The 24,520-nt window shown below is 41.7% G+C and overlaps 1 protein-coding gene across 13 annotated transcripts in view; it reads left to right on the top strand.

Annotated features, from left to right (window-relative positions):
- Positions 1-24,520, top strand: part of foxp1b (forkhead box P1b) — a 153,691-nt gene that overhangs the window by 57,552 nt on the left and 71,619 nt on the right. For all 13 annotated transcript variants that reach the window (XM_020086817.2, XM_069512654.1, XM_069512694.1 and 10 more), the window contains one exon: positions 15,453-15,622. In XM_020086817.2, coding sequence (XP_019942376.1) covers positions 15,464-15,622 — 159 coding nt within the window. In that variant the 5' untranslated portion in view covers positions 15,453-15,463. The remainder of the gene's footprint in view (positions 1-15,452; positions 15,623-24,520) is intronic.

Genomic DNA, 24,520 nt, shown 5'->3' with positions numbered 1-24,520 from the left:
GACTCTGTGCACATTGCCTGCCTCTGTGTTGTCCTTCTAAACAGGCTGCACTGTTAAATGTGTGCCTCATGCTTGCAGTCACACAATGGACCAACACTCTTACTCTCTCTTGCATCTCTCCCTAGTTTGATGTGAAATCCTCTGTCGAGGTAGAGTGAAAGCTTTATCACTGATGCGTTATCCTGAAGCTACTTAAAATGTCCTTTTTTCAAGGGGAAATGCGTTTGGCAAGTTTCAATCTATTTTTCTATCAGCGTCACACAGACATGTCTTCTTTTGGCGTTGAACATATTGACGGATGTCTAAACTCTGGTCTGGCCCGGGAGAGTGAGGAACTTGGATAATGTCGGCCTCGCTACCAGGTGCAGACGGCTAATGTGACACAGTCTGTGTGTGAGATTGACTGAGATGACCAAAGTAAGCAAATTCCATCGGCAGATGAATTGTCTTAAAACAAGATGAAAAGAAAATCACAAAAATGAGAAAAAAAAATGTCAGGGGCCTGTTTTTTAGCTCCGGCCTTGTGTCTTTGCCTGAGAAAAGAGGAAATAAAACCAATAACTTGGATTGATTTATTTTCTCCACAATAAAATGACTTTACAGATAACATTTTTTGGTAACCTTGGTCAACACTGCAAAACAATATACTGCACTATAACTAGGAGAGTATCACACTTATGGAGTTAACTTATGGACTTACCCCCCCCCCAAAAAAAAAAGAAAAGGAGAACAAAAAACAAAAAGTATACGTTTATATATTATGGCATATTTAAAGTTTATGGTTTCCTGTTTGATCATTAGACTCTATGACTCTGTAAGGAAATTCAAAAAACTTCCCTAAATGCCGCAGTGATTCTTATTTGGATAGTTTTGACTTTGTTGCAATCATTTCATGTCATGGTAAATATCACTTTGGCAGTCCTTTGCTTTCTGCGTTTATTTTTGAAAACAAATCCCTTTTAGGGATAAAGCACCTGGTGGGGCTACTTAATGGAATGGCTTCAGCCCTGTGCAAATAAACAGCTTGCATTTTTTGCTGTGAGATTAGGAATGAGGCTGACGGAGGAAGAGAGACGAAGAGTGAGGGAGCGAGAGAGAGCTGGAAAGAACCAAACAAAGAAAGTCAACACGTAGAGAGGACTGGAGTGGACGACTTGTATGTCTACTTCTGCTTCCTCCTTGTGCTTCACAGTGTATGTCTATAGAAATGCATTCCTGGGCCGGACTTTCCTTTTTCAGCCTCATACTGAGGTAAAGCTGTTTTTTTAATAGTTGACCAGTGAGTCAGTCGGAGTTATTCATGAGGGATGGAAATATCTTTGTCTTGCACATGTGCACATACAAAAAACATGTGCTTATGTCTTTTCTTAACCTGAGAAAAGATCATGTGGTCCCCAGAGCCGAGCAAAATAGAATGAAGAGGATAAGTGATCGGTGAAACATAAACAGAATGAAGGCCATTTTAAACAGCTCATCATGCTGTTGACATTAATGAGAATGAGACAGACTCTCCTTCTGTTAAACATTGTCTTTACAAGCAGATTATTACAAACAATGGATACGTTGACTTGCTATGTGACCTCTAGTGGCCTTAGTTATTATGATGGGAGTTAAGGAGAAAGGTGATGTCATATATAGAGTTGAGCAAGACCGACTTATGGGTTAGCTCTCAATTGGCCAACATGAGCCTTTCCCAAACAAGTTGGTACCATCATTAATGTTCACCTTTTTATTTAACAGAATAAACAAAAGATATGCTTTCATGTTCATATTTTCCACTACATCAAATGATGTTTATTTTCTGGATTGAAGTTCTTCAACAGAGTCGTGTTAGTTAATGTAAAGGTTATGGTTACACTGTGAAATATCAAGCCTTACATGATTTACTGTAATTACAATTCTTTTTTTTTTCTTTTAACTCCTTAATATTGATATCAGGCTCCAATATAGAGTAACAAAGTCCACAACAAAACACAGGTTACATTTGTTTCCTATGTGAACCCTATAGTCAGGAAGCTACAGTATGTGGTCATTTTAAGTTGGAGGACATGTTGAAAACAGGTCCTTTTTAAATCAGACACATCAAACAGTATCTGAGTTATTGAATTCAACCCCACGTTTGCTCTGATTCACATCATATATTGTTCACAGTTGGTCTCCCATTCATTTGCTTGAGTGACTTTTTAGAGAAAGTTGAAATATTTCAATGATGAATCAGGATGAAAGATGCTATTTGAGTGAAACTATTCCCCTTGAAGCTACATTCACACAAAGGCTAATAAATCTGAAACTTCTATATATGAAAGTGATCATCATGATCAGAATCTTTACTTGAACTCAATAACACAACACAAAAATGACGCTGTCACGATGTCTGGACACAGCAAAGTTAATTTCTCGGTATGTGGTATTGGTCATTGGTGCAAATTTGAATGTCAGAGTTCACTGAAGTTGAACTCAGACAGAAAGATTTGGATGCGGATTGACGTCACTGTAGCAAGTCAGTCCACAGATGGTGGGGATCCACTGGAATTCAACAATGAAGTTTTTCTAAATTCTTGTATGACCACTTTCAGTTTTGATCACATTTGAACTGCAGTGTGTAAAGTTCCTATTCAGCTGCTTGTGTTTTTTTGGAAAGGAAATAAAACAATGTTTTGCTGGCATCAAATATGTTAAATAATACCAGCTCTACATTTTGCACCATCCAACTCTCCATGGTCATTTGTGTTTCAGTGCAGCTGAACACATTGTGTAGATATTCTCATCAACATATATGTCAGTGTCTTGTTGTCAGACAACTGAACTGATGATGACTGATTTTACCAGCTCCCAGCACAAGTCCAGTGGCTGTGAAAGATGGTGGATGAGTATGGAGGGAAGGCCAGACCGGAGAGGAAAATACATAATATACTAAATGCAGCTGCCATATATGTAGACGTGGCTGTGAAAGGCCAGAAAACCTGAAAGGGGATTTTCCCTGAATTATGGTTATTTACGTGATCAAATGAAGGTGGGGGCATTTTTCAAACTGATATTTATTTACAGTTTTTTTTGCCCCGGTTTTAGCCTTGGCTGCTGTGTTGTTTTCATAAACAAAGTCTCTCTGGATGGCTAGAAAAAAAACATTGGGCTTCTCAGTGCACTGAAAACAGGAATGACAAACACCATTAGCTGAAAAATTTCCATCTCATTGCAACTATGTTATTGTTTACTTTACCATACACGTCCTAATATGGTTACCTCCCTGTCAAAGCGGGCCGGAGCAGAGCCGAGGGGCCCTCGCAGGGAGATGCTTTCAGCTGCCACTTAGACAATAAGAAACAAATGTCACAGCTCGGCAAAATAGGCTGGCTCTCACAGTCTTACAGCTCTTGGCCTTCCACGCTGCTTGGCTCCGGATCCTGTGTGATATTTATCTACCCTGCACTGTTAGATGCCCTCACAATGTACCCCCGCCTCCCTCCCTCGCCCGCCTTCTCCTCTCTTCTTGTCTTCTTTCTGTCTTTCTTTATTTGTCTGTATCTCTCCATCGATCTCTGTCCTCGTCCTGGTGTTAGCAGTGTATAGGTTGACTGATGGGCCTCTGTTTGCTGTGTTGAGTTATTTATCAGGGGGCGGGGTGGTCTGTTTGGAGTGGCTGTTGTCCTCCTCCCTGCGGCCGAGCAGAGGCCAGTTCAGCTGCAGGTCACGCCCTGGCCTGAAGCCGACGCTGCTTTGAACTGGAGACATCTTGGCAATTCTTAGAAACCCCTCTTGGATACTCGCATGAAGTCATCCCACTAGAAAACCCAGGGATACTGCAGAGGAAATGTAGCATTCTGGAGACTGCGTCTTTTTTATTTTTATGGATGTGAAGCATTTGCTCTAATTATTTCATAATGCGGGTTAACTAAGGCAATGATTTAACCTGAAAAGTCCATAAAAGTTTTAATATGTGCTTTTGCAGCAGCAGTAATAGTTTGTTAAAAACAAGCAGAAGTGCCTTATAAATCCCAAAATACAGATAAAATATGATCAAACCCTTAAAACTGGATGTTACTCATCTCGCCAAATGTCTTCTCCAGAGATTTTCAATATAAAGACTATTAGTCATTGGGGTCAGGCAACCTCACTGCAGGTTAGTCTGGCAGCAGGTGGAAATAAGGTTCTTTTAGATGCATGGGCTTTCTTTTTCCCAGTTGGTGGAGGATGATGGCAGCCTCACCTCAATCCTAAAATCCTCACGTTTATGATATTTGCCCAGTATTATCTGTGCCTGTGGATGAATGGGAGGACGGAGCATGAGGAATGTAGAAGGTCAGACTTCGTGATTTACACAGAACAGAGCCAGAGAATCCTTGGGAAAATACTTGGGCTGGGATCAAACAGACGTCATGTGATATGTTCTTAACACTGACCTTTTACATTCACGCATTTCGCATGCTTCCCCTCTGGCAAATGATGCACATGATGTAAAACAATTTCAAGAATAAATGCAAGTTAAAGAAAACAATCAGTGTAGTTTGATGTTTTAAATATGATACACATATAGAGCTGGTGATACTTTTGTGTGATTTCTTTTATTAAATGATACAGATCAAGTGAGACAGTGTTGACATGACTTATTTAGTTATTATCCTAACTATAATTTCCACTCTCACATTTATTTTTTGTTGATAATGTAACAGCACTGACCTTTTGTTTTGTTGTTCTCCATCTGAAGGGAAAGACTATACCCTCTTTGACGTTAATGAACTTTGTGAAAGGGTTGTTTACAGGCATCAAGGTCAGTTTCTGAGAAGGGCAGCAGGTTTTCTTGTAAACATATTTACAGCCAAAGGTGTATAAACACTCTAAATGTATACTAGTGCAGCTTGGGTGATACTGGCACACTTTTCCTTTTGTCTTTTTGTTCCCCCCCCAACCTTTCACATGTTAAACAGACGCACAGGCTGTGGTGTGCAAAGTGTCACGAGCACCAACATAAAAACAAAATAATAATAAAAAAAAGTCCTCTTGGAAAGCATAATGATGTGCCAACTCACAATATGAAGCAGAGAGGAGAGAGCAGGGGAGACAGATAGCGAGGCAAACGAAGCACTAGTGGGGGCATTAAATATGAATTAATGGAATGTTGCTCAGGCACATCTCTGGGTGTAGTCTAGTGTTGAAAAATAAAATTTATGTTGCCAGCTACTAGCCGTGAAGGTGCATTTGGACTTAGTATCCTTTAATTAGAAGTGACATATTAGCATTTCATAGGGCTTTATGCTGGGCGAGGGGATCGGCCCGGCCACCGCGCCTTCATTAGCCAGCTTCTCTGTGTAATGAGTGCCGTCATTAGCTGATGGAGTGGCTTTGCCCTAGCTCTACCTTGAAAGGCACATCTTTTACATACTTGCAAGACATAAGGCCTTTTAATGGATTTCTTAATGAATAAAATAAGATGCAGCCATTTTGACGAGTGCATTTCTGATACACCACTGCCTGCTGCCTTTTTCTTTTTATCAGTGGAGGGAAAGCATGTTGATAATAGTAGAAAAATGGAAAACAAAGGTAGTCATCCGGCTCAGTGGAGGCATAATTGACATTTTGCAAAAAACCCAAAACAAAATCCGTTGTAAATTCTAAATTATATTAATAATATATGGACGATGAAAGCTCAAGTTCAAAAGGATTGGCTTCCATTCATATTCACTTGACATAAGGTGTGTGTGATTTCTGTCACAGGTCTGAGGATGTGCTGTGGGAGCTATTGAACCAGGTGTTAAAACTCACCGTGTTTTTCTGGACAGCTATTGGATAAACCTGACTGCAAAATATACGTGCACCTATATGCGCGGGCGTGTGTGCACGTCCAACAACAGTCAAGACAGTTGGAGACAGCAGAGGTGTTTTTTTGTGATATGGGAGTCTCACTAAGCCTTCGGCTGCGGGCTCCATTCTCAGAATCAGGCGTGAAGTGATTAGTATTTTATTGATGAGCTCCTGAAGTGGCAACTGTGGGAAATTGGATCTTTGATCTCAGGGAGTTTGGGAAATATATCCTGAGTGTGTGGAGCTCTCCAGGTAAAACACCCCCCACCATCCTACCAACAGCAGTACAATACACACACCTGTGTGTACACACACACTCACACACAGAGAGACAAACGTGTCGTTTGGGAGGGATATTCCTCCCCTTCTCCAAAACACATATTTGTTTTGGATGTTTTCACTGAGAGTCTACATGGTGATTACAGATGTTCATTAACAAAATTGGATATTTGTTTTAAACTTTAACCAATCACTTTGATATGCTAATTACAGTGTAATTTAATTTGAGCCCTGTAATGATGATGCTGTTATTATGGACATAAATGATGCAGTTAAGCTGAGAGTAATCTCATTTGCATACTGTACATGCCAGTAAATTAAGCCCTTTCCTGCGTTGCTTCAGCTTTAATTTTCCACTCCTTTTCACACAGCATCCCTCAGCCCCTGTGCCTAATAGCAGGCCAGTCTGTTTGATGTGGAGAGCTGCTGCCTCACACTAAATCTAGTCACAATATGTAATACATAAAGGCTTTCATTATAACTCTGAGTGCTCTTTTTTTTTCAATAACTTTGTTATTAATAAGCATGGGCGTGCTATCTGTGCTTTGATACACAAAAACAGTTTTTGTCCCTTCCTATAATCATCCTCAACATTCCTTAATCTGCATCCAAGAAATAAAAAGCGATCAGAGCTGTAATAATGATGTACCTGGGTTAAAGAGCCGCTAATCATTTTGAATATGTCCTCCGCTATGTGTTGATCAGAGATATCTTCAAAGAGGTGATTGTATTTTCATATTTCCCCTTTGAAAAAAAGATGAAGGGTATTTTAAAGATTTTCCTCTTTCCCATAAAGAAACTAATTGAAAAATATAGCCCTATTGTATGTTTAAAGCAAATAATTTGGCTTCTTTTCTTTTTGTACAAATGCTTTTTGATGTCTGTATGAAAGAGGTATATTTCTGATGGAGGCCGGTGATTTAAAAGCTCCTGTGTCTTCATTAGAGAAGCAGCACCTCATGGCGCCTGATTGTGTGATGTTTGCAGTGAGGAGGTAAACATGTTTGTCACACAGGGGTGTATTTATGTTGATCAAACATATGAGATGAGCCTCGCTGAATGTTAAGGACTTCTGGCTCACCGCAGGGCAGCTCGGCGCAGCCTCACAATGGTCCAAACATCCCCTTGCTTACAGAGTCCCACTTCCCTTTGCATTTTGAAGGTGGGTAAGGAGGGTGGTTTATGGACTTTAACAGCAGCAGTACAATTGCCCTTCACCGAGAATGCTCCTCCATTTTGCGCCATAAAGAATATTATTTTTCTGCCAGCCAATTTTCTCTGTTAGTCTCTAATTGGCTACATAAATCTCGGCCGTTGAGGGTGAGAAATGTTGCGGTGTCACACAGTGTAATCTTCACCCTTATTTACCAATTCATTAAGATTCATTGATGCAGGATCGGTGAGAGGAAATGACAACATAAATCAGGCCCCCAACATAATGACCCTAATCAGTTGGGAATTGCAGAAAATGTCATGATGAACTATGTCCTTGTATTAGTGCCACTGTACATTGTCATTGTGCTGCTTTATGAGTGGGATGCATCCTCCTGACATGGGCTGTATTTAACAAAAAAGAGTTGTTAAAACCTGATTCCATTAAAACGCAGAAATTCATGTAAGGTCTTTTGGTATTTAGCCCCCTCGCCCTTTGTCTTCAGTTTAACTGCTTAATGGAACGCCCAAACTCCCATCCTTTTTAACCCCCTCTGTCCTCTCCCTGGGAAGCTGTGGAGGCTTTTAAAATAATAACATGCTTCTTAGGTTTCAACGACCCTGATATCATATCGAGAAAGAATGGCTCCTTTAGAGGCAGCAGGAGGGGTCAGTGGGTACAAGACCACTCCCATACAAGTGACAGTGAATCAGATTGCTCATAACAAACTGCTGTTTTGTTAAAGATGCCTAAACCTGTGTGGCTCTTTTACACCAAATTAGTGGATATAGGCAGGTTTTTTAAATGCTGGTAAACCTGGTCACATCATATGCATTTTCAGGTATGCTAGTATGGACAGGGATTAAAACTGATGCAGAGCCAAAATGCTTGTGTGGACAGAGATTGTTTTTGTTTGAAAACCGCGTTTTCAAAGAAGTGTAGAATTGATGTAGCCTGGGGCAGTCTCTCACCCTACTGTCTTGCCAAATTTCCATCACTCGTTTCCATCACTGTTGATGTGAAGCATTGCCGATAAAAACTTGTGTCTACCACAGAATCATTTAGCCTGGGATTGAATGCTGATTGTTTCCATTCCCGGTGCAGACAAAAGCCAGATGTTTGCAGGTGTTAGTGGTTTTTTTTGACCAGAGGAAAAGAGACTTTAGCAAGTCACTGAGCGCTGACAGTTGTAGATGAGATACTATTGAAATAAAATACCCATTACATTGACATTGACCATTATTTGTGTGTAAAGGTTAATGACGCAAAATCAATAGTCTAATTTAATCTCAGTTTGAGTGGCCCCAAACTCCCACTGGCTCCCGCTGTACATTTTTTGTCTGGAGGGAAACATGAAACAGTGTCGAGAATCATTTAAAAGCAGGGGTTGGGCTAGAGCCTACAGTTTGTCCCAGTTATCTTGCATGGTACCGAGAGAGGAATCGTAATAAATGCATCTACCACACTTGACGACTTGCTCAACAGTAATTAGTGGCCTTCTTTGTATGTGTGAAGCTGCGGTTTACCGCAGGTCTGTCGTGATGATTTAACAGAACTGCCAAGCTTTTTCCCAAAAATGATTAGGCTAAATGTTGTCAGCTCACAGAAAAAGAAGTGTGCACTCTGGTGAGTTAAAGCGACCCCCCTCCTTCCTCAAAAGACAGCGGCTCTAATAATATTGTCCTCTCTTTGCGTAGGCACGCAATATTAATTAGATGGGTTCGTTAAGACTAACCTTGATTTTCCCAGGAAAAAACATCTGACACATTTCCTTTGCATTTCCACACCCAGGGGAGCAGCCCTTACATGAATTCGAGTAAAAATGATTAAAAATATATGACACGTTTTAAGTAATGTTAAAACAATAAGCGCCTCTGCAGCTCCCATAGGATGCTGATAGATTGAAGTTGTGTTGTTCTACGGGTACGTCTGTTTGACATGTCTAATTGGCAAGATGAGCTTGAGGGAAGAGACGCCTGCTTCATTCCTGCGCGTCGATCCTGTGGTCAGAAAACCAGGCCCCCGGTCTCCTGGTGTCTGTCCTCGTGGTGCGGTGTTAATGGGCATGAGCCACATGTGAGCAAGATTATCAAAGTCGAATGAAGGAGAGTCGCTGAGAAAATGTGTGGCGAACCACTCCTAAAAGAGGCTTCACATCCCAGAATTACTATTCCATTCATGTACAACCAGATTTAAACTCATTAGACTTCTCTATTTACTTAGTCTCCATCGGCCCTAGTTGTACTAAAAATACCGTGGCCTGCCTTACTTTGGCACATTCCGTCATTGTCTGTGCACAGCAGGCCTTCACGCTGAGGTGTTCCTCGGGATTGGCTCAGTGCACAGGAGACAAACTGGTTTATATATTTCCTGAAATTACGAATCTACTCAGCCTCTCCATCGGAGTCTGCCTTCTAGTGTTGCTCTTATTTATCATTTATTTGAGCTTGTATCATGATAAAAGGTTGATATTCTTATGAATCACAGTAATCACCACTGCTTGGATGTCGAGCCCCTTTTCCTCTGGTGTTGTCATAGTTTTGAATCTAAATTTCACGCTTGAGAATCCTATCACGTTCATCACAATGTGGTATAACTGAGTTTTTAAACCCACCTGAAGGAAATCTGATAGGGAAGTAGAGATAGAAAAACTTTGGATTGTGGGTAGGCCTCGATGGCACCAGTTCAGCAGATGGCTTGTTGTTGTGTGCATGAAAAATTCATGGTCAAGGTGACATGCCCCCACTCTACAATATCTACATCATCTTGTGTAATCACTGCTTATATTTGAACAAACTCAATGTTTGATCCAACAGATGGAGAAACACATTAATCAAGAAATCACACCCATACTCTTTGATTTATGATAGATTACATCTCTGTCCATTCATTTCCACCTAATTCTTTTTTTTGTTTTGGTTGTTTTCTCGCTCCATACCCTCATGTTGCGGGCGCCCTCACACATCCTTTGTTATTTCCACAAACCCTGTTACTGAATAATTGAATAAGGTAAATGTTTAACATGTTTTTACAAGTTCCTCGCTGCGCTGCTGTGAAGAGCCACTGTTTGTTGGGTCTGGATGAAACACTTGGGTCGCTTTGCTTGACAATGATGTGTTTCCATAGGAGACCACCTCGCTGGCCGACCCCGCAGTCCGCCCCCTCACCCGTCTCCGTTTCATTCACGGCGGCTTGCGAGCAGCTGGAACACACCAGCTTAACGCGCCTTCAAATGTCACAAGAATGACTTTTTGTTTATCTTGACTTCTGCTTTGCCTTCTAGCCGAAAGCTGTATTTGCATCGACCTTGAATCCCTAACGTCTGGCCCCCCTCTCCTCACAGAACCTGTTTACACTCTGCCTGCCCCTAGTGTCACCTAGGAAATCGCCCAATCATTCCACCTGGTTAATATTAAATGGCTCCTGCAAGGAGATGTGTTTGTTCATAAACACAAACCCCCGCTCCTCCTGTTTACTGTAGCCATGGCAGCAATCACTTATTAAACAAACAGCTGCTTTGTTTGCCAGTGTGAGTGGTCTGCCTCTAGCCCGTACAAGGTCTGTGAAGAACTTTAGAAAAGGCTCCTGTGTCTGTGTCATGTGGTGCAGGGATGTGGGATTTAATTCTTTTTTTTTTGCGGTGGATGTATTGCTTGCAGGGGCTGGGGTGTGTGTTCCTACTTTATTGTCACAGTAGTCTGGAGATACGCTCTGCTTATCTGCGATTTGGTTGAAGTGGCTGACAAGATTACATGGTTGTTTGGTCTGACTGTGAAGTCTATTTTGGCAAAATGTCATTCCTGCCGTTAGTTCTTCTCAACGCAGAGTGGACTGGGAATGGTATCAAGAGTTCAGATTGAGTCTTTGTGATCGATGTGCTTCTGGTTTTGTAAAAGTCCCACTTTTTGCAGATGATGAAAATCTTTCCCATATACGAGTAGGGTTAGGCATTGTTAAAGCTTTTTCCGATACCAGTGCTAAATCAAGTCTTTTAAAACTCACCGGTTCCTACATTTTTTAAACATGTGCTGTACACCCTGTGTCAGAATCATTTCACATGAAATAAGTCACACTGTTGATCCTTTAGCTATAAACATTTTGTTGTTGTGTCGACTCGAGTGAAGAGGTGGCTACTAGCTAATTCTGGGTTAAAGTTACGTGCTGCCAGAGCCATGCTGAGAGTGTGTTGTCGCCAGAGTTAATTATAATGTTAACGAGGGATGTGTGGTGACATTTATGTTGCCTACAAGGCAACTCGTTCAGTATATGGTTCAGGCACTGGGATGAGGCACTCAAATCTGCATCGTGATCCGATCCGCTAGCTACCCGATTTTGGTACGCAGCTCTGTACACAAGGGCGTGGGACAACAGTTTTGAAAGGTTTTGGGTATTTTACCCCATTTATCAGCCTGTTGTCTGGTGGATGTTTCCAAGAGTCTCAGAGTAGTTGTTATCAGCGATGAGGCCTGTGATAATGGACCATTTATCATACAGCTTGTGTCTTTTGACTTTTCCCCAGAACCAGGAGCCAAAATACAGCAAAACATACAGCTCTTAACAAACCTTGAGATGCATTCTGTTGTTGCACACACTGATGTGTTGTCTAGTCTAGCAACCAAGCCGAACCTAAACAACTCTAAAGTGAACCTCTCCCCATTGTCTTCTCCTTTTGTACGTCTTTATCTCCCACCCAAGAAATGTTGTGCTTTTGTTGTGGGCTTGTGTAAACAAGGGCTGTGTGAGAACTCGGTGAGTTGAAGCAGGTGGCCGCTAAGGCTTTACTGTCATGAGCATTAAGAAAAACAGAACATGGAGAAGGGTCAGAGCACAGCTGCGCAGGCCGACCCTACCTTGAATCGACTGCTGACTTGTTTGAGCTGTTGAATTCTAGGCAAGCATGACATGGGGACAGGCATTATGTTTTCACGGAGGGGGGTGGGAGGCAAGGAAAGGCAGGGCTGATGAGCTCTGGCCGCCGGCTGTTCTTAACCTTCAACCTGTCTGGTCAGGTGGGAGACACATGAGACTCTTGTTTGTACTGTACTCCTCATATTTGAGGCAGGGAAAACAAAACAAACTGTAAACAAACAGAAACTCTGACCTTTTTTTATTATCCAGTGTTTTTCCAAACACTTGTTTTGTTTTGCAAGCAACCCCCCCCCCCCTCCAAAGAACAGAGAGGCATCTAATAATCAACAGCACAGCCGGTTTCTTTTCGAACAAACTGACGTTGCCTTGTTTTGATCTCCTGGAATTTCCATTATTTTCATTCTTGTTCTTTAAACTTCTTTCCAGCTCAGGATTAAAAAAAAAAAAACAGAAACAAAAAAACGCTGACATGCTCCATTATTAATAAGAAATATTATTTTTCTCATGTCTCTTTTTGTGTGTTGTTTTATGTTGAAATGTTTGTGTTTGGAGCATGAACATGTATTTATGTATATATGTTCTTAACCCCAGTAACTGCACCCTTTTAGTGGGACACTTGACCCGTAATTACAGCTGAATTTGTGCACATTGTATAAATGGAACGGATGGAAAAACCTGGAGCTTTTTGAGTCATGGTGAAGGAGGCTATCCCCTGAGCAAAGTGAAAATAAATACATGGATAAACAAACGCAGGCCGAGTCACATGGCTTGAGTGGCCGGGGCCCCAGCTGATGATGGCGTCCCTGCCTCAGTGCCTCACAGATTAACATTGTTATCAGCGCAACTCTCTAATAAGGCTCTTTCCTATCTGCTTGATATTTATGATGGATAATGCCCACTTTCCATTTTCCTCCAATTTTTTTGCTCATGATATTGCAGCTTTGAATTATTCTGTGGTGAAATTAACGAGAAGGTAGATTTATGGGTTTCATTTGTTTGTCAATTCGAAAATTAATTGGGTGTTAATTTTAGCCATCCCCTCATCAGTGCCGGTTCCAAGCATGCGCGCATTACTTTGCATTCATTGAAGCTTTTTCTCTCCTTTACTGTGGGTCACTAGTTTTGCATACATTAAAATAGCCCTGCGGCTCATCCTCTTGATTACTTTTGGAGATGCCATGCATTTGGAAATTTACGCCTTTCTGTTATAATTATGAGAATTTTGCACGGAATGACAGTGCATGTATAATAGCCATTACTTTCTCCAGTTTTATTAAGCTTTAGAAAAAAAGAAAAAAAGCAAGTCCTCTTTTTTGCATGTGGAAAAATGTCTTTATTTGAAAAATAAATGGGGGTGAATAACGTCAGCACATGGTTTATTTCAAATGGCATTTAATTTTGCTTGAGAATGTGTGTTTCTAATTGGTGTCTCAGAAGGGGAGTTGCTACAAGGGGGAGCCTGTAGATGGAGTAGTGGCTGGCTGCATCCCATCCCACAGTATTCTTCTTGCTCACCCCTTGTTTAGAAAATCCCATTATGGAAGGAGCCTGTGCCAGACTGGAGGGGTGAGCCGGGTCAACATCTGTCTGGAGGGAGAGGGGGGCCGGCTTTAGTCCCAGCCCAGACAACTGGGCCTGTAGGCCGGGCCCAAGCTGCTCAGACAGGCCTCTGAGTGTGGAGGCGTCATGACACACAACTGAACCAGCACAGGCCACAGTGTCGGATGACTCGCGTGTTCATGCTTCTTGCAAAGGAGGGCTTTTACAGGAGACAAGATGTAACCCAATGTGCACTTTGGGTTAGGGTTTTGTTCTGGTTCTAGTTCTGGTTGTAGCTCACTGAAGCCCACAAGAGCTACTGATAATCCCAAGCTTTAAGACTGTCTCTGAGAACCAGTGCCTGTTTATTTTTTAATAAACTGTTAACTATAACTATTATCTCACCTCTGCTCTGTAAATATTCTTATTTGACAAGTTGTCAACCTCAATTTCCTATCTGTCAGCCTGAGTGTGCGTCCCCACGGTGTCTGGGTGTGCGCCTGCATCTTGTTTAGATCGGGATCTCTGGAGACGCTGTGCCGCCGTAGTTGAGCACATATTAACTCGCATTGGCCTTCCTATTACACGCCTTAAACACAATGCCATAAATCTGCATTTAGTTCCATTTTCACCTTCTTTCATGATGAGGCCCAGTGTTTTAAAGGCATTTATTCTGCTTCATATAAATAATTAATCAGCCAAGTTAATTCGCTTCTGCCTGACTTGGTCAGCTTCATTAACCAACCTGGAATCGAGGGGCTAGACGCACTGCACCAGTGAGGCCTGCGACTGACGCACAAAAGCTCTAAATCATTCCAGTGATTTGAGGAATACATGGCACAGAAACGCACTGGTGTTACCCTGGCACTCGTCCCCAGGAAGGCAGGAGATGGGTGGCTTGTCGGTCTGGCTTTTGTGTTTCCAACAGCAGAACAGAGGATGTAAAATGTGTCGTCACATTTAACAGTAATTACTTTTGTCATATTTTTAATATATAAAGAAATGGTATATAAAAGTATACGCTGACGATAATTGTTTTGTTATCCTTTTCAGTTTGATGAAGTTATGAAAGATAAAATGTTTTCCAACTGCTCAAAGCAGTTTATTTTTACACAGACCTGTGTTTTGGTGTTAATTGAGCACCCCTGAAGGATTGGACTGTTTTCGCTTGGCCTCATATTGGCTGTTTCTCATGGAGATCCTTTGGCAGGCCTCACATAGTCGCCCTGTTTCCCATTAAAAAGCCATTCTGCCGTGGTTCTTCTGGGAGCCATGCAAGTAAATATATCCATTTCCATAGAAAGTGTTTGGTTTTTGGAGGTCCAGTGTTTTCTTGGGCTCCTCTGCTCTCACTCAACTCAGGTTGGGTTCCACTCAGATGTGTGCTGGACCCCAAACCCCTCCACCGCACCCCTGTGTATATATATACACCCCGCAATGGAAAACACAAACAGAACCCGAATCCCACTCATTTCTCTCTCCAGGCCAGAGAGGACTTTGTCATCTGCAAAAGGATCCGCACCGGAAAAGACAAAACAAAGGAGCAGTTCATTACGCTGCAGAGAAGCAGTCTGTGAGAGCATGTGCGTGTGTGTTTGCCTCATTGCATATTCTACAAGCAAACAAACAAGACTCGGGGAAGCACAAACCAACAGGGAAACCTGCAATAAAAGTGAAATTGTGTGGGAAGGATATGACAGATGTTTATAGTTTGGTGCGGTGTTGAAATGCGACCTCACTGCTGTGTGTTTTAACAGCTGTTTCTCTCCATCTCTGTCCCCCTTTCTTTTCTTTTTTCTGTGTCTTCTCTCAGGTTTTTAAGTCATGATGCAAGAATCTGGGACGGAGGCGACGAGTAACGGACCAGTCAGTCAAAATGGAGGAGCGAGCATGGAGGGTGGGTCCAGGGAGGGGCGACCAGAGAGTGCCACTCCGTCAGTGGAGGTGACTGCGGCTGACCTCCTGCATCTCCAGCAGCACCAGGTAGACCAGTCCCCCTTTCACACCTGTCTTCACTTTATTAAGCCATGTCAACAGCAGGCCTCATTCTCCTTAAAGTGCCTCTTAATATTTAATTTCATCTCAAAGTACATCTAGTACATAAACACATTATTATTATTATTTATGTATATTGAGGCCCTCTTTGAATATTTAAAGAAGGGGAAGTGCTCTCCCTGTGTGATTGTGTTTGGTTATGAACGTGTTTATCGTAGCATGCAGAATCTGCATTTTGGTAAAATATTTATAATGGTGTCCTGACATATTTTAAGTATGTAGGTGCTGCAGGATAGTGTGGACAGTTAAAAAACTGTGACATCCAACAGGATGACAGCATTTTTCTCCGACTCATTGTAAACACATCTCACACTCACAACTAATGCCACACTTTGCCACTTTAACCAATGAGACCCCGGGATGCGCGGCAGTGCTGCTGTCGGTGGAGCCCGAAACATTTTTCGCCATCTCAGACTTGAGGCAAACAGACAAGCTTTTTCTGTTGGTGTCAGCATTGTGTGTGGCACACGACAGTGTGTTTAAGGAAACAACATTGAAAAGATCATTGTGTCATCCGCTATCTCGGTCTATCCGACAGGGCGGCTGGGGTTGTTGTCAGGAGCTGTTTGGTGATGATGCACAGGCTCTGTGCCGCTGTCTGTTGTCACAGCACATCCATCAGGGAGGGCAACAATGCTACAGCATGGAGCAGCATGCTGTAGCACAGAGTGGGGGTATGGTGCTATAACGTACAGAGCAGAGCTGTAATTCACTATTATCATTCATCATCTTTCAGCAGAATCATCATGCCATCATGGTGTGATATTGTGACTCTGTGATGTACAAGTCTGTTGTCAGAAGATATGATAAACAGCTAATTCAGTCATATCTTATTTTGACAACACAAGATATGAAAAATGTGTTTGTAAATAGCTTAGCACTTTGAAAAGGCATTGTATGACATCGGACTTGCTTTGGTTTACATGTTAATGCAATGTTAATGTTTGTTTTATCAAATTCATTATTTTTAAGTTTAGTACTCTGCCCTACATACACTCTTAACTTATTATTCATTGTGATTAGTCATGTTTTTGAAACATTTCCATATTACCCGTGCTTCAATTAATTGTACATTAGAAAGATGTGTGACTCATAGCTAGATGAGCAAATGTACAATACAGGCCCCAGGTTATGTTTTAGTTTCATCCTCTAGGTACAGTGTATCGTCAGAACAGGATGCATCTGTTAGTGGAGAGAAATGGGATAAATAGCAAGAAATAGGCTTTAAAGGTTCAGTGTGTATGATTTAGGTGAAAGGGATTTTTGGCCGAAATTGAAAATAAAATAATCCTAGTGATGTTTTCACTGGTGTGTTTCATCTAAATTGTATGAATAGTTCTTCTCTTTACCATAGAATGGGCTCTTTATATCTAAAAACTTTATATTTACATGGAGGGGGGTCCTCTCTGCGGAGACTGCCATGTTTTTGAGTGTCGTCCCAACTGGACAAACTAAAACCTTTTGGGTTTTCATGACAGCTGAAGTTCACCACATGTTCTATTTCATGTTTGAAAGGGGAGGGTGAGATGAGGGGTATTCAGCTGCAACATGCAACTTCACCTCTGGATGTCACTAAATTCTACACACTGAACCTTTAACCAATCAGTAAGTATAGGGGCATGCTAGCATGTGGCAAGCTGCTCCTCAGTCTCAGTGTTAGTCCTTTAGACTTTTCCAAATCTGCTCTTCATCCCTACTCCCCAAGCTCCATACCCTCCGTTCCAAGACCTCACCTCCATCCCATCTTTTTTCCAGCTCAAAACGAGCATGTCGTCAGTGAGAAAATCACAGCCATACTGAATTCATTACTGCAGTAGTCACACAAAACCATGGATACAATTTCAATAACTGCAGGCCACAGTTGAGTAAACAGTTGGTCTGAAACTTAATTCCTGTTGACTTTTCCTTCATTCTTTGCCAGGGGCACATTCTGATTCGCTCTGCAAAGACAACAGGGTTACAACTTTGATGAATGTATTTGAGGCAGGGGGAGAGAGGAGGGGTGAGAGAGGGGTGTCATGGATGTGCACTTGACACCAAGAAGGGATGGAAATAAAGCCTCCCTGCTAGAATAGAGCTATCCGTCCAAGCATGGTCCCTGTTCTCTAGTCATCCAGAAAGAACTATTACTCTGCAGTATGTGTCGTGGCATTACAGGAAGAAAAAACGTTCTCTTTCCCATTTCAAAGTATTGCAGTCGCATATTTTGCCCCCTGCTTACTAACTGGTAAAAGGCAGGCTGTTATTGCTTTATGCCTTTTGAACAAATCCACTGGTTAATTTCTGTGGCCCACAGTTGGAGTTGAAACAGAGGGAGGCGTATTAATTGTTGTGTGTGATAAATGGCGCGTGGATGCAGAGGACGAAGGACGAGACGTCTCACTCTCAGCTCCTGACACTGGGCTTTGATAGGCTACTTACCATGGTAGAGCTACTGGGACGGCAGGCAGGCAGTCTTTTTATTCTCCCATTAGACTAACCCAGGATTTTCACTCATGCACCATGAACCATGTTAATTGTCTCTGGGGAATTACGATCTTCGCTCAATTACTTGATAACTTTTTACTTTTGCGACATTTCACAGTTTTTCTTTTAAGTTTTATTTGGAGCTCACACTAATACGCCTCTAACTGACACGCTGACGGCTTTTTTTTCTTTGTTCTTCACAAAACATCCAAGATGCTATTACCCCTTTAGGTGAGGCAAAAATCAATCTAGACTCTTCTCAGACTCAAATGTCTGTGAATCCCTTGAGTGAGCGGGAACAACAAACCTGGCAGTGGCATATCATTTATTCTTATTAGGGGACATAACAATGAAAGACAGTCCTCATTAATAAAGATGGGGGATGAAATAATTGTAATCTGTTTGATCATCTTAATTCTGACAGGGGAATTCATCTTGTAGACTAGTCAGATTTGGGGGAAGTGGACCATAAGCTTGATTTAAGCATCTCTATTAGTAAGTCAAACACTGTTTGTTTAAGAACTAAGGATGAAGAAAAGCCCCTGTCTGTTTTTTGAGTTCACTTTGTGAGGAACTCCGTGTTATCTGTTGCGATGCAACCGTTGTCTCATTTGGGTGTGCTTATAAATGTTGTTGTACCTAATTGTTTGCAGCTACTTGTGCATGATATATGAGCATCCTTGTTTTTAGAACATAAATATAATATTTGTTTTAATATCATCTTCTATGTGTTTCTCAGCATGTTTGTGTCGCAGAAGTGTTTTTTTTACGCTATCCACATGAGGAAATGAAGATACTGCAGGAAACAAAACAGAAAGCATGAAAGAGTTTGATTTGTGATTCTGATTTTGCAACAGGAAGTTGTGTTGTGTAGCTGTTGTAGTCAAAAAACACAGACAACAGCAAAAATGATGACGATGTATCAGTGTTGAAACTGCTGTTTTTAGGACATTCAGACTCCCTACATGGATTTCCTGTGATGTATGGTCATTTTATAACATCTCACATGTTTAACCACCCGAACCATTCCTTCACTCTAAATTTGGTTGAACTGATACAACTGTAGACCATTAAATATTAATATCCTGTCTTTTAGAGGAGCCCTTTTAATCAAGTTCGAGCGAGTTCTAAAATATCATCTTGTCTCTTTCTCTCAGTGATACTGTACAAATATACCCCAACACTCTCTTAAAGGGTAAAAAAATAAAAGAGGGATGAGTAATTGCTCTTCTTTCCAGGCTGCTTTGTCAAACAAGTCCCTTTAAAGCTGTGTTATTTATCACAAGATAAGTCCAGCACAGTATGGTTTTTTTGTCTTCTGCTCCTCTGCCTGTGTGGTTGAGGTGTCCGGCGTGTTGCGTGTAAAAAGAGGAGAGAGTGACACGCATCACAGTGGCAGCGGAAAGAGCTGAGTGGGCACAGGTATTCTGTTTGCATAATGCAAGGCCACTGTCCCTGGTGGAGGCTTGAGAAGGTGGAAATGCACAACTTAGCCACCGTCATGAAGCTGTGTTTTGCCCAGCTTTAGGGGGACGTGCTAGATGATAAGCCTCGCTCTCACAGTACACTCACACAGACATAGTCACACACATGCAGACATACAGTACACATACATGCTCAGAGAGCGCCAAGGCCCGAAGGCCAGGCCTGGCAGCGTAGGGCCTGCTGGTTTCTGGCTTCCCGTCCATATTTTGGGCTAATGGTCAGACTCGGGGAGTTAACAGCATCAGGTCATAGAGGAGGCCAGAGAACATTTGCTGCCTCAGATCCCTGTTAATCACATGTACTCTGCTGCTGAGCTGAGGGCAAGAGGGACAGAGTGCGATGCCCGGATTGAAATACATACAGTGTTTCTGTGTTTCACAAGAAGAACTCTGCCTTATCGCCGCACGTTTGAATTGAATTCCTGCCAGTATCTCTGTATTTACTCTGCTGCAGAATTATATATCTGTGCAGTGCAGCGCTGAATATTTGACACGTGTGATAAAAGCTGCTTTTAGACCAATAGCAGTGGTGCATTATCCTACTGACTGTGTGCTTCCTCTCTGAGCCTTGTCATCTAAGTCATGCACTGTGCGAGCATGTATCCACAGAGCGGATCACAGTGACAACACCCGAGCCTCCATCTCCAGGAGCTCTCAGGTATCTTCATTTATAGTGTTCATATTGTCACAGGAGGCCAAGCACAGGCTCCAACTTATTGGAAAATCTGGCGGAGAGGATAACATCAGTGTTATGACACTGCATATTGCCCTAAATTGCTTTATTGGTAAAATGATAGTGCTCGTCCAATTTGAATAATTTTATGGAATCCCTCACAGAACAGTTTAATTATGTTATCACACAACTGGCAACATCTGTCTTAATACCACAGCACATGACAGTTTTATTACAGGCTGAATTTCTTTGCTGGTTCTGGCAATTGATGTGTGATCTGATTAATAATCACACAGATGGAGGTGAAAATTGAACAGTGATGCGCTGCAATGTCGAAAAAAGGGGGAAATAATTATTACAGGAAGAAAAAACACAGTCTATGTCAGAGAAAATATCACAAATATTTTACTAAGGCTCAATCTTCTCTCATTTTGGAGCATATTGCTTTTTTTTAACCCAGCTTCATGCATTTTTTTTATTAAAGGAAAAAAACTATTTAGTCTAGGTGCAACTTTTCAAATCCTTTTGTCACCAGAGTTTTGTTGGTGAGGTTTTGGGAGGTAAACCACCCAGCACCTCTGCTTTGTCTTATGGATGTCTCCAAGACAGCCAGCCTATGAACTCATCCATTTTGTTGAGTCTACCTCCAGCCACCGTTCTCTGACTGGGAGGAGATGAAGCACAGGTTGCATCTGTGCCGAGGCCCGTGGTTTAAAATAGTTGACTGTTGCTCGGGTCGACATCCTGTTTACACACCCTGCTTATGTGGGCAGCAGAAGGGGGATCACAAGAGTTGTTTGACACTGTGGAAATCAGACTCACGCAAGAACAAACACACACACACACACACACACACACAGTTACTCATCCCACCTCATCACAGCGCAAAGGAAAACAAAGACAAGGTGAGTTTACATTTGAGTAATGTGAATAATAGTGTTAAGGTCAGACCTTTTGCGCTAACATATTGGTCACTTGCTGGAATTAGTTGTGTCCTATGATTATATTTACATACATTAAATAATTATGACTTTTGTTAAATAAGAAAAGTTACGCTAATACTGTTAAGGGCATCAAATATAGACTGTTGTTTTTTTTTGTCTTTGGTTCACTCATTTGTGATTCACTCACTTAAATATGGTTTAGCCAATTTTTCAATATATTTTACATTTCAATAAAAAATATTAAACATAAATGACAACAACAAGTGATACAACCTTTTGAATTCATACCAACCTCATTCAAGCAACAAATGTACTAAATAATCCTATTTCCTTCATTAGGTAGGAGGAATTGAGAAGGTTAATTGTTAAATCTGAAAATACTATCAATGATAACATCAATTTGTATCCTCACCAGTGTTTTCATGTTATTAACAATGTAAAGACATCCATCTGCTATGAAACAAAATACCTAAATCTCATCATCATCTGTTTAAAAACAGTCTATCTGTTATGCAGTGGGACAGACACACTGAAGCCTGGTCCCCCTGAGTTTCATCATACCTGATTTCTGTTCTGTGCCCTCCTGCTCTCCACCACCACATTATTACTATTCAGTGCAGCCAAACACAGACTTCACTTGTTCTCACTGACAAAAATGTCCTCTTCCTGTCACCAGACAACTGAACAAATATTTGATCACGGCTCATAAATGCTAGCTATAAACAAAGACTAACAGTAATTCCTGAGATGTCAACCATATCTCTATGTCATGCTGCAAACTATTTTGACAACAGTGAATACAAGTGAATGAGATACTGAATGAGATCGTATGATGCCAAGTAAAATACAATAAGACGTTACAGAAAGAGTTAGAGGATGTGTGGCTGAGCAGACATATCTTATTGTTGTCGAACCTTTTTTAACATGAATTCAGGAGAATGTCCGCACACTGAGGTCTGGAGTTTCTTCTGAGTTTGCTTTTTTCACATGAACAATGCAGCAGGAGATTTTCTGCACAGATGAATTCACAACACAGAAATCTCCAGAGTGTTCAGGTGAGGGGTGGTGAAAGAGGTAACATATAAATCCAGCTGCAGAGATCACACAGCACATCAACACCAGCATTGGCCCTTATCACCAGAATCTCTCTTGACATTTTTGTTGGTGTTTTCTACATGTGTGGCACCACTTATTCATCCTGAGATATTTTTGTTCTTGTTGTTTGTTCAGTTTTCCGTCTGTCGCGCCTTAGAAATGTCATCAACATGCCCACTCACTCATGAGGAATCCATAAATCCTGCTGTTTTCTCACATGGGCTCATTTGGAGATTATCCAGAGTTTTTACAAGGCGGCTTGCAGAAGAAACCCCGGAGAAAGTCAGGACTCACTCACTCTGACAATTTCATTCTCTCCCACAATCACATCCTGCTACAGCAGTACACCTGCAAGATATCTGACTCCCTTAACTGATTTCTCATATTAATTTTACTTGTGTGTATCTAAACATAGTCAGACAAAAGCAATCGTGCACCCTCTGTCTTTAAGGTTAGATATACTTTTATGTCCCTGTGGAGAATTTATGGATGAGGGAGTCTCTGCAGGACGTGTGGACGTACAAATGCCTCCAATGGAAATGATGCAAGTGTATATGCTGGTATCATTAGGGAGAGCAAAGTGGTTCTCATTGTGTGGCGCCCGGATGGTCTTTGATGGCCTTAGTCTGCATGTTTGTGCTGAAGTGGGCAACTCTAAACTTTGAGCAGGTGTCTCAAGCAGCTGGCTGGAGGCAGACGGGGAAACACGTCTGCGTCAGTTCTGTATTAAATGGCTTAGAGAGAGAGAGAGGCCTCGGCAAGCCAGAGGACTAATGCATCCTCAATGTTTTATTTAGACATTGTGCCAACAACCGCTTATGAATGCTCCACATCAAGATGCACACACAAATCCTCACACAAGTGCCCCCCCCCCCCCCCCCCCCCCCCCCCCCCGCGCACACGCAGGCACGCAGAGTAATTTTGTGCTGTTTAGCCGAACAACTTGTGTGTTTAGTGTTGTAAATAAGTAACCGTTTTAACAGGGCCTCAGGAGACTGTGGTTGGGAAAGAGCACGCTCAGACATGACTGGCTTTAATAGCCATTGTCAAAACACTGTTTAAACAAAACCCTTTCTTCACCCGATTGGAATGTTTACATTTAGTTGAATAATAATGCCAATTTAAGGAGAAGCTGTTCTTTAAGGATAGTCAATCTGACCCAATTTATTAGGGATAGACCTAAGGATGCACAGCCCCTCTTGGGAAAACATTCAAGCACAGGGCCTATTCATTTTTAATGAGAGCACTACTTTAAAAAACTTCATAGAATTAATATGTATCAGTGAAGTCTTTCCTGTGCATAAAACTTCAGGGTAATTAATATTCATAGGCTGTGCTTGTTAACACCCCCAATGCTAGTGCAATGTAGATCCAATTAACATAGAATGGACCCCAAGGATTTGGGCAGATAAGGGTTAAATGAGCTATTGAAATTGAAACCGCGACTGTCTCCTCCTAAAACACTTATTTGTTTCACTAAGCCCAATTTTTTTTTTTGCAGATTAAAGCATCTTTCGGGTTTGTGCACGTAAACAGCCACAAATGCGGAGTAGCCTGATCCTGTGCTCCTGCTTGTATACATGTATGCATAGAGGTCATCACCTACTCAGCCCAGCTAATGTGAAAATCCTGTAGCGAGTTTGAATTTTATATCTTATTCATAATCTCCTGGCACAATGTGGGTAACGGACATCAGAGTTCAGTCTCGGCGTAAGCCTGTAAGGCCTGGCATGCAAGCTGCGAGATGATGGGGGAGGGGGGAGCTAGGTGGTGGTAGCAAAATACCTGTTTGCCACCTGCTGCCATTTGTTAGCACACAGACAGCAGCTATTGGTCCCCAGAGCATCCTGACACAACTGTGCCCACAGCGCCTCAGCTCCACAAGGACTCCGAGTTAAAGACCAGATTTAAACAGGTGACCTATTTTTACCTGCTTCTCCAGGCTTTACCCGTTTTCCACCGAGGTTAACATGGCAAACTAATGTCACATCAGTGAAATGTATTTAAATAAAGAACAATAAATACAACTGTATTTACACAGTAAAACAAAACAAACTTAAATGCAGGAGTGTTCCAGTGATATATTATTGTACATCATAAAGTTGGGGAACTGAAAAATAACATTAAAGAGCTGAATCTTCAAATATTAGACTTTTGGTCCAAT

The sequence above is a fragment of the Paralichthys olivaceus genome, chromosome 2 (genome assembly GCF_024713975.1).
Source record: "Paralichthys olivaceus isolate ysfri-2021 chromosome 2, ASM2471397v2, whole genome shotgun sequence".
NCBI classification, from domain to species: domain Eukaryota; kingdom Metazoa; phylum Chordata; class Actinopteri; order Pleuronectiformes; family Paralichthyidae; genus Paralichthys; species Paralichthys olivaceus.
This window is presented reverse-complemented; position numbering and strand designations above follow the sequence as displayed.